This window comes from Epinephelus fuscoguttatus, linkage group LG4, assembly GCF_011397635.1.
Source record: "Epinephelus fuscoguttatus linkage group LG4, E.fuscoguttatus.final_Chr_v1".
NCBI lineage: Eukaryota > Metazoa > Chordata > Actinopteri > Perciformes > Serranidae > Epinephelus > Epinephelus fuscoguttatus.
The window spans coordinates 18,703,481-18,714,503 of record NC_064755.1 but is presented as its reverse complement, the minus strand read 5'-3'; the positions used below and the strand labels follow the sequence as shown (position 1 = coordinate 18,714,503).

At 41.4% G+C, this 11,023-nt stretch overlaps 1 protein-coding gene across 1 annotated transcript in view; it reads left to right on the top strand.

The window, feature by feature from the left end:
* The first annotated feature begins 985 nt into the window (after positions 1 to 985).
* Positions 986 to 11,023, top strand: part of trim44 (tripartite motif containing 44) — a 59,737-nt gene continuing 49,699 nt past the window's right edge. The window contains exons 1-3 of the mRNA XM_049574561.1: positions 986 to 1,475; positions 2,279 to 2,961; positions 4,391 to 4,468. Of these exons, the coding sequence (XP_049430518.1) occupies positions 2,317 to 2,961; positions 4,391 to 4,468 (723 nt within the window). The 5' untranslated portion in view covers positions 986 to 1,475; positions 2,279 to 2,316. The remainder of the gene's footprint in view (positions 1,476 to 2,278; positions 2,962 to 4,390; positions 4,469 to 11,023) is intronic.

The window sequence follows — 11,023 nt, the reverse complement described above, 5'->3', positions numbered from 1 at the left end:
ACGCATTCACACAGACACTATCTGGTCTGCTTTAAACGAACCCTGGTCCGCTTCCACGGATAGTTCATTTTGAGTGGTGCAAACGCTCATTCGAACTCGGACCAAACGAGCAAACCCTGGTCTGCTTGAAAACTGGGGGTCTCGGTTCACTTGCAAGTGAAACCTGGTGCAGTTCACTTACAGTAGGAAATGCAAATGGAAGATCCAGCGAACCAAAGAGAGGAAGTGAACCAAAGAGAGAAAGTGACATAGAGCACAGTGCATTTTGGTGTTTGGTGTTTTTGTAGTGACTAAGCTGTTTTCGGTCCTGCCCAATTGATGAGCTGTTTTTTCTTATTCCTCATGCTTATTTTTTCCTGGTCAGTGGTTGTTTCGGGCAATACCACCCCCAAACAAGCAGCTGTTGTAACTGCTTGACGTTGTCCAGGCTGTTTGGTCTGCTTTAAAAAGTGAACCGAACCAAATGAACATGTGAAATTTTTCGGCATTGCCCACCCAATCAAACCGAGTCCCCCAGACTATCCTGGTGTGAATGTGTCCTTAAAAACAATTACAAAAAGCCGCCTTCAGCTGCTAAAGCACCTTCTGCGTGATTAGGCCTTAGAGTATTGGAATAACGTAGTTATAATTTTGAAAATTGAAGTATTGCCCCTTTAAAGTTTTGTCTGTATTATTTTATTTATTTCTTTTATTAAAACTGCAGCTCAGCCATGACTGAAGGTACTGACTCTGCCCCTCTTCATGTGGTTTCTAGTGAATTTTGTGTTCATTTAATTTATTTTTAAGAATTACAGCATTTTTAATGTGGTGACACTAAGAAAACTGCACTTGAAAAGCTTTTGTTGGGTGTCAGTTGTTTTGAAATGTAGGCTAACTTAGTGTTAGCTATGCTGGCTTTAGCAAAAAGAAGTTAGGCTAACTTTAGATGACGTATTTAACTTCACTTACCGTGAATGGCCGACTAGCTTAATGTTACATAATTGGCGCAGGTGGGGGTAAGTTAAAGAAATATAGTTTTATAATTATTGGCAATTATAATACCACTAAAACTAGAAATGAGTAGCTTTAAGACACAACCACTTCGTGCTAACATTACAAATTAATCTTCTTTCTTCTCCCTGCCTCCGGTGCGGAGTTTGACTGTGAACGTTACATCCCTGGTTTTCTCCCTTCAGCCTCTGTGTGTCTCTGCCGCTCACACACACACACACACAGGAGACTACAAGCAGGAAGTAGAAAAAAAGCAGACAGCAGCTGATGAAAATAAGGAAGTAAACGCTGTCGGAACGAAGCTGGAGTCTCTTTTTGCTGCTATAAAGTGAAAGTAGATCTGTCGACAGCTTAATAATAGACCCAGAGCACAACAGCTGTGCTAAGGAAGTTAGCTGTCAAGCTAACTCCTCCACTGACTCCACATTACCTCAAAACAAGCCCTAGACAAGAAAAGCAGAAGGGGGGGAGGAAGACACAGACGAGTAAGTACACTGCAGTGAGTTGCAAACTGCTAAGCCCCACAGGATGAGGGAGAAAATGCTTGTGTGTGTGTGTGTGTGTGTGTGTGTGTGTTTACGTGAGGAGGCATCATGAATGTGTGAGTCAGAGACAGAGAAATAGCAAAAGGGGAAGAGGGGGTGTTTTTTCTCTCTCTCTCTCTGCATTACAGCACTTTTTCTACCGGTTGTTTGTGTCAGCAGTGGGGAAAGAGTACACAGACATAGCTCAGGAGAGGAAGGCTCCGAGGAGAAAGAGAAAGTGAGGAGGAAAAAAAAACTGTCTTTGTGTGTGTTCAGTGTACAAGGCATACACACAGGTCTCTCTTCACTTTCAGCCTCACTCCTGCAGAGTGAAGTGAAAGCAGGGTGAGAGGGCATAAACACAAAAACTAACAAGACATGTAAAGGTCAGGGCCTGATGACAAGAGGTGAGATAAGAAGAGCAATGGTGTTCGGTCATGCTGAGGGTACAGTCCTGCTCAGCACTTGTGAGTCAGTAAACAAAGTGAGCGTGTTTGCACACATAGTGATCGCAGATGGGGTTTTGGTGTTTATTGTCCTTGCAAAATGATTCCCTGTTTTTGTGTGGTTTGTGTGATGGTGTTGCTCCGGATGCTATTTGCTGTGGACTTTGCCTCCCGCTATACATCATCTGTCTGGGAATATTATATCAGAGGGGATTAGTCCTGAGGATCTTGGACTTTCCCCTGTGCAAATATGAGATCTGCACACAGAAGGTCACAGCTATTAATAACCTGTCCTCTACTCTGTGTGTCTCCTACAAGACCTGCTCCTGTTATCCCCACAGTAATTATCAGCCGCCATGGACCACAAAGGGGAACCCCAGGAAGGAGCTATGGAGCTGAAACACGAGGAGCTGCCACAGATGGACGGATCATGTGATGCGTGCGAGCCCGACGAAGCCAAACCGGCCACACAAGTGTGCTACATCTGCAGCTTTGCCTTCTGCCCCCTCCACGCTGACAGGCATGCCAGCAGTACACATCACCCCATAATGCCTTATAACCACGAGGAGACACAAGCTAATGGACTTGGCACCAAAAGAGACTCCAGAGTGGGAGATGGAGCTGAGGATGAGGTTGGTGTGGAGAGGGCAGCTGGAATGGGCGCTAATCAGGGAATGGCACTACTTGGAGTGGCAATGGCTAATGGCGGTGAGAGCAGTGATGCTGGGGACAGGGCGGGAGCCCAGAATGGCCTGCAGCAGGAGGCTGAGCTGGATGATGGAGCCGAGGGTGCGGAAGCAGGGCAGGAGGCCGTGGCAGCTGGAGAGGCTGGGAAGAGGGACACAGTGACAGTAGAGAGACTGCGCTGCAAGGAGCACAAACAGGAGGGCTCCTTGTACTGCAAACCAGATGAGAAGATCATCTGTGTGGTGTGTGCGGTGCAGGGTGAGCACCGCGACCATGAGATCATCACCCTGCACGAGGCTTATGTGTGGCAGAAGGTGAGTCACACACTGAGAGCATGATAGGTTCCTATATATAAGAACACTGTATGCTCTCTCTACGGTACTTAATCACAACATCTGCGGCTCTGTAATGTATTCAGAGTGTCGTGTATCTGGTTTGCATTTTAAATTCAGTATTAAGTAGTAAGTCAATAGCTGTAGGCCCTGTAGTCTTTAAGTCAACTCACCAGGGCTCTGTAAGAGCTCTGTGTAATATTTTAAACGTAACAATGGCTCATGATCACCCACATGACATCATTAATAAATGGATTCAATTACATGGCTACATAAATAATTCCTATGAAAACTGTGAAATTGATATTAAACATTTATGAATATATCCCAATGTCCGTTTGACTTGATGCCAATTATAGCTTCACCCGTCCTCCATTTCCCAGATGGCTTTTTTGCTTCAGGCGTATTTCAAAGGTCCAGGGAATCACCGCTCATTCGGCGCAGCATTTCAGTCGCTCCAGTAAGTTCGGTTAATGCCGTGCTGGTTTTTGAGAATAACGCCATCATCACTATGGGCTCAGTTCAGCAGAGCATAGTGTTTGTGATGATTATAGAACCATTTAGAGTCAGATGTTATCGGCACAACGAACACATTTGGGCTGTGTTATTGCACAGAAGTCCAATTAACAGGGGTGTGATAGTATCAGAAACCAGGACGTAGTTTTGCATTAATATTTTGAACGGTCAAGGGTATTGTTTGTGAACATTAAAATAAACTGAACTACAAAGCCGGCGCATTTAGCTACAGTAGTAATGACCCACATGGTGCGCCGACTGTAATTTACAGAGCACCGTTTTTGTCCCCTGCCCCGTGGCAGCACATCTGAAAAACAGAAGTGGAGCAGCACACTCCAGTGCTTTTCTCTTACATCATGGCCACATACGGATTGATTAGAGACAAATGGGGTCACACACACACACACACACACACACGCAGCCCTAAGGCCACATTATTTACTCTAAACCTACCCTCGCTTTTATCCTGTTTACCGCTTCAGTGTATTCATGTGAAAGAACCTTTTATCTGCGGGAGTAGTGATATGATTTCCCGTTGCTGTACATTGCATTGAGCATGTAGCGTGTGAAACTTTAATATAAAATTGTGGCGTATCATGCCTTTTTCTTGTGTGTAAACAGCTTTTAAAAGCTGCAAAGCAAAAATATTGTCACATTATCTCTACTGAGATGTTTGATTAAAAATATGCTAATTTGTTTTTTTGTCAATGTGCCCAGTTTGTTTTTGCATGGAGTTATAAACTGATAAGTATAGCCTATGTTAATTTGGTGCTCTTCTAAATGATTAACAGTGAAATAATGAACTAATGAAACAGAATATGTGTGTATGTGCTGTTTTTTTAAACAGTCATTTACTCTGATGTGTTTACTGTGTGTTTGTCTGCTCCACCTGTAGAGCCGGCAAGGTTACGACCTACTGGGCTGTACACAACAGATGGCTGAGAATGTCAAGACCAAGTGGACCAACCCTGAGGTGAGCGCAAACTCCTGCATACAGAATCAAATCTCAACATGAGTTATACAGCTCGGGCCGTTTTTAAAAAACCCTTCCCAAAGGATTTGCACTCAACTGTTCTCATTTAGGAATCCTATCAAATGAAATTAGAATTGCGCCGCAGCCATAAATGGTCGACTTGACCTCCTTGCAAGGAACGACGGGGGCCTCAGTCAGCCTGTCAAATGAACACGGCAGATCCTGCAGGTCCTTTTCTATATTTTAAATGCAGTTCTATATTTCAGGCTCCCTAATTCATAACTTCACTCACTGCCAAGTCCAAATTGGATCGCTGACTACCTGATTTGAAGACCATGAATGAGTGATCATCATTTTCATTCTGTCTCAAAAAAGCTGAATGAGTGTTTCTTTGAAATAGGTTATGTCTATACGAATATGGAAGCTCATTTCCATAAAGATCCTGTAAGTCATAGTTCTCAAATAATGACATACTATGTTAATAATAATGATTTAGTATCTCAAAATAATGAGAAACTTTGTCAGTATAATGACGTATGTCATTTTTTACGTTATTTTGAGATATTAAAGGGCCAGTGTGTAAAATGGGTTGAAAACAGTGACATCAGTGGTCAAATTCTAGATTGCCAGGCTCACTCGCTCACCCCTCCCGTCGGGTAAATGACGGTGGCCTCGTAGGGTCAAAAAGCCTTGCGCACAAGTTTTTCAGGAGTAGGTCTATCTAGCAACGAGGTGAATGTTTATTTAGAAATCTAAGCCATGTTACGATATTGTAATGAATCACTCACGAGCAGGAGACCAGAGGAGCGTTCGGGGAAAAGGCCCGTTTATTTGAGCACTCCAAAAACTCCGGTTACACTCCAGGGGGTAAAAGACTCCGTCCCAAACTTTGACTCTTCTAGCGTAACAGACACACTTCATAACTTTACACACATACTCGTTTACCATACCGAGTGGGGACCCCCCTCCCCTCTCTGCTCAATCTCCAGCCCGCACACTGACTGACAGCGTAGCTGGTAAACAGAGCTCAGCTGTTTATTTAGCCTAGCGATATCTCCGGACTATAGTAGCTGGAATGGACGACTTTGAACGCGATTTTGAAGAGCTTCTTGTAGCGGACACAGACCCAGAGCCATACCTGTTTGAGCCGGAGCATACAGATGAGGAACTCCATTTGTTTGATGCTGAGCGGGTGAGAAGAGAGGCTGAATGCACAGAATGGGATTCGGTGCTACTGCTATCATCATTCGGGAGATATATCATCAGGAGGAAAAGCGCCGCGGAGAGTGCATCACAAGGAGTGAAGTTGCGTCTTCTTTTCCTCGCAGATGACGGTTCGGGTTCTCGTTGCGTGGTAAGTGTGGTCCATTCGAAAACTTTATAACTACAAAAACTTTTCACTACTCTCTATCGACGAACTACTAACACACTCTGCTGTTTCCTCCTCCTCCTTCCTTCCTTCCGCTGTCTTCGTTGGTTCTTTTATACACGCGAAACACGTTCTCTGGCTGGCTGGCTTGTCCGCTCGGGCTGCCTTACATACATGGCGGCGCAAGATGGCGACCTCTCTAAAGCAAGGCCCTTGCTATATATATATATAAAAGCATAATTATAAGGCTACGAAAACCAAACGAATTTTCTTTTATAGCGATTATACACTTGTATAAACATATTAATGGGGAGAATATTCAGATTCAGATTCAGATTCAGATTGATAATAAACCATGCCAAATATTACACACTGGCCCTTTAAGTCAGTATTTTTAGAAAGCTTCTCTTTTTTTTTTTTTACTAATAATATGTTATATTCCATGCCCATTTTCACTATTGCAATGGAAAAACTTTTTTTGAAAGTCATTGTAATGGGAAACTTTTTTATGATAATGACTTAGTATCTCAAAATAATTAGAAATGATCTCAAAATAATGACATATTATCTCAAAATAATGAGAAACTTTTTTTCAAAATAATGACATATTATCTCAAAAATAATTAGAAACTTTTTCAAAATAATGACATATCAAAATAATAAGAAACTTTTTCAAAATAATAACATATTATCTCAAAATAATGAAAAACTTTATCTAAATAATGACATCTCAAAAATAATGAGAAACTTTTTCAAAATAATGACATATTATCTCAAAATAATGAGAAACGTTATCAAAATAATGACATAGTACCTCAGAATGATGAGACGCTATCTCAGAATATTTACTTAATATTTAAAACTGATGAGAAACAAACCCAAGTCATTATTTTGAGAAACTTTCTTAGTATATTTTAAATAAAATGTCATAATTTAAAGATACAAACTCATTATTTTGACATGCTGAGTCAGTATTTTGAGAAAGTGATATTACTATGAGACACTAAGTCATAATTTTGAGGTACCAAATCATTATTATTTCAGAAAGCTTCTCATTTATTTTACTAATGATATGTTATATTTCATGCCCATTTTCAATAATGCAATGAAAAAAAGATCCTGAAAGTTGTAATGGCAAGCTTTCTTGAAATATTGACTTCGTCCCTTAAAATAATGACATAATACCTCAAAATAATGAGAAACTCTCAAAATTATGAGAAACTTTAGCAAAATAATGAGAAACTTTCTCAAAATATGACATAGTGCCTCAAAATAATGAGAAACCTTTTTATTAATTATATGTCATATTCCATGCCCATTTTCACTAATGCAATGAAAAACAAAGATCTCGAAAGTCATTGTAATTGGAAACTTTCTGGAGATAGCAACTTAATACCTCAAAGTAATGACATAGCATCTCAAAAAATAATTTTCTGATTTTCTTTCTCAAAATATTTACTTCATATTTTAAAATGATGAGAAATTAACCCAAGTTATTATTTTGAGAAACTCCCTCATTATTTTTTAAAATAAAATGTCATGACAAAGCCATTATTTTGACATACTGAGTCAATTTTTCAAGAAAGTTTCTCCGTGCAGTAACTTATCTTTATGATCTTTTTTTAATCACATTGGCAGAAAATGGGCTACCATGAAATTTAACATTTTATAAGTTTGGTAGGTTTTTGATAAGGATATAAATAAACCTTTGGTTGAAGCTGGTTTCAAGACATGGGGAGCCATAACAGAGTGGAAAAAAAAAAAAAAAAAAAAAAAGTGGCATTACTCATTTCTAATTCAGTGGGTACAGCAGTAAGCACTGCGGCGGTGTATAGACTGCAGCAGTGGAGACACAGCAGTCTAGAATGAGATAAAGAGGGATTAGAAAGAGATTATGTCATAAAGGCATTGGGTAGTAAACATGAGAGCCAATTATTTCAATCCATATATTTATCATTCCGCCCCATTCACAGATCACAGACCGTGCCTTTTGGGTTTCTGCAGATATAATTCTACTTGAAGCGTAGGAGTGATGGCATCATTGTGTGTGACTACTGAGTCATGTCATTTTCAGGCTTCAGCTAATGTCACTTTTTGACTCAGCACTTCTGTGTTAAATCAGAGGTTGTATTTTCAAAGTGACTCTATTTAGGCATTGTCATGTACAAAATAGAGAGGGATGGTGAATACAGAACACCCTGTAGCTGTCTTTAAACCCTTGTTGAACTTGAAGTTGACATAAAAATCCTTGTATTCAATCTCGGACTAGGATGGATGTAGTGTATTATACAGTGCATTAAATTGTAAGGTGTTTCTAACGTTTTTTAACCCTCTCTATGACGAGGTGGACATGAAACAGGCACTTGTCAATATAACCCAGTATGGCTCCAATACTCATACAGAAATGACCGTAGTGACGAATCGACACAAACAGTTTATAATTTTCTTCTTCTTTTTCTGCTCACTCATTAAATCTGTCCACACTCACACCCCCTTCTAGATTTCTCCTTAGTCATTAGTTCACAGTCCACACAGTTTAATATATTCAGCGTCATACTTGCGTTTGGCCACGTCAACATGAGCTAGTTTGTTGTCTCTGTCAAGTAACTGTCTGTTCTCTCACTCATTTTACAACAGGAAACAGCGCTTGAAATTCACCATATTTCAAAATAAAGCATGGTTTTTACAAACTTGACATGTCCGTGACCCACTTTTGGCCCATGACCCACCAGTTGGGAACCACTGATCTATAATATCATTCCCTATTCACTGTCTATGGAGCAGCTCCAGGCTTTACACCCTATGACATCACAAAGTAGAGTTTTAGCACTTTGGCTTTAGAATTTGGGAGAAAGTTGTTCGTGTTTACTCATATTTTCAGACTGTCTTGGATCACACAGACAGCATTTTACAGGTTGCAAAACACGAGGCGTGCCGCACTGCCCTTTTTTAAATTGAATGCCACTAGTGAAAAAAAACACTTGCTGCACCTTATTATTGTTGCCAGGCAACCAAGGACTCACCTCCTTATTCTAACCTTCCCGTGTAATCAATCTATCGTTTATTTATTTATTTCAGTTTGACAGTAATTGGTTTCTGGTTCCTAAAATGGACAGGCAGAGGGTACTTGATGTAGCTCTGGTTGAGGATGAGAGGCTGTCAGCACATAGTTTGTTGGGCACAGGTAAATGGAGATCTGTGTGGGTACATGAGACCCTAAAAGAAAGGGTGGATCACAGGGAGGACCGCCAGTTTCGCCTCAGTGATGGCCGTATTGAGGAATATTTTAGGATGACTTAGGGGACAGTTTGACAACCAGTTGTCTATCATTGGGCTGTATAGCTCTGGGTATCCAGCAACAACTACCACCAGTTTCTCCTCCATTGTTTACCAACTGTACACAAACAAACTTGACCCACTTGCGAGTCACTTGTGGTCCATTCAGAATCAACATGCGACCCACTTTTGGACTGCGACCCACCAATTGAGAACCACTGCTTGAAAGTGTTATTCTTTCTTTATCGGTGTCTTTTGTGTTAAGTTCAATTTTCAATTTGTTCAATAAAAGAATGTAGGAAATAATTTCCTTCCATTTTTCTTTAATTTTGCAAGCAATTTGTTGTATTCAAGTAGCATATTGCAGCAGAAAGGCAGAACTGAGTACACGTTAAGATCTATTTATTGCAAATAATATCATTATCGTAGTATTGTATGTTTTCTTTATAGTTTTCAGCCCTGTTTTATACTGCTGGCACTTGAGCAAAAGCACATTCCATGGAAGTCATTGGAGAGGACACAGAAGTGACAAGAAAGTGTTTGTACCACTCAGATTGTCTCAGTCAGTCATGTGGAACCGAGACATGAAATAAGGGTCACAAGCTGAAATAATGATCAAAACCTTATTTGAGTCTGTGTGTGTCTAACCTTCACCGAGTCGTTGACTGAAAATCCGGGTGCCTGGCGCATTTCGCACACAGTCACCTCTCTCTTGATATCAACCAAAACAAAAGCTGCAAACTGAATTTTCATGACAAGTCAACTTCGAAAACAGCGGCTGTATTTCCATTACAGATGCCATAGTGGGGGCATGTTCTGCCTCTGAAAATGAAACTTGACCACAGACAGTTATGTGCTGTGCGCCGAGAGATGTAACAGCAAGCGACAGGATCAGGGATGCACAGCTAGGTCTCAGCTACGGTCTCAGCTACTTACCGTCGTCAGGCAGCACCTGCTCTCCCAGCCACCCCTGCAACGCCTGTTCTACCTTATGCTCTGCTTATAATACTGTGTCTGAACCCAGCGGAGAGCAGAGGCACACGGGAGCATTGCTTCAGTACCTGCAGAGATGTGACCCAAGCACAGTGGCATAATGTAGAAGGTTAATTTGACTGGCCTGCGAGAGGTAACACTTTTACTGGCAGCCGGCACCCCAGCCGAGTTCATGTCTATTATCATACTGAAATATCAATGCTGCCCCAAGGACTTCCTGGACATTTAGTCTTGTGCTGTTCCATTGTAGAGGTGCTCGGCGAAAACCACTTACCTGCTCACTCACAGGCCACTGTGTGAGAGACCATTATGTGGATTTGTCGGCGTGTCCTCCCTGTACTCTCAAATGTCAACCTTTCTTATTATGCATGACAGGCAACCATCAGAGTGACTGCTGCCGGTGAGGAAAGTTGTGTGTATATGTGTGTGTGAGAGAAACAGAGGCGAAAAAAGGGAAAGGAGATAGACAGAAGTTTGAGAAGGTTAAGTTGTATGGGACGGACGTTCCTGAAGGACTTCAGAGGGAAAGACGTGTCAGCAGCTATCTGCGAGGGGGCGAAGGGTGAGTTTAACCCTTAGCTGGTGTTAGCTTATTAAATCTAGCCTGCTTAATTATGTACTTTGCTGCAGGTGTGGGGATTTTAATCTCTCAAAGCTCATATCTCCTTTCTCCACAGGGAACTGGAATATAATGCAAAAAAACCCCGATGAGGCTGCATACATATTAATGGCGGACCAGAGGCGTAGCGTAACATAAAGGGCCTCGATTGCGGTCTGTCATTCAACCTGTCGTCAAAGAGCTGGAAATGATTTGTGAAGCATGTTGTGGCGTCAGCCCAGGACAGCAGGTAGTCAGCATATTTATCTGCTCTCATGTTTTATTTACCCCACTTTCCGCCGGCAGGGTGCTGTCTATA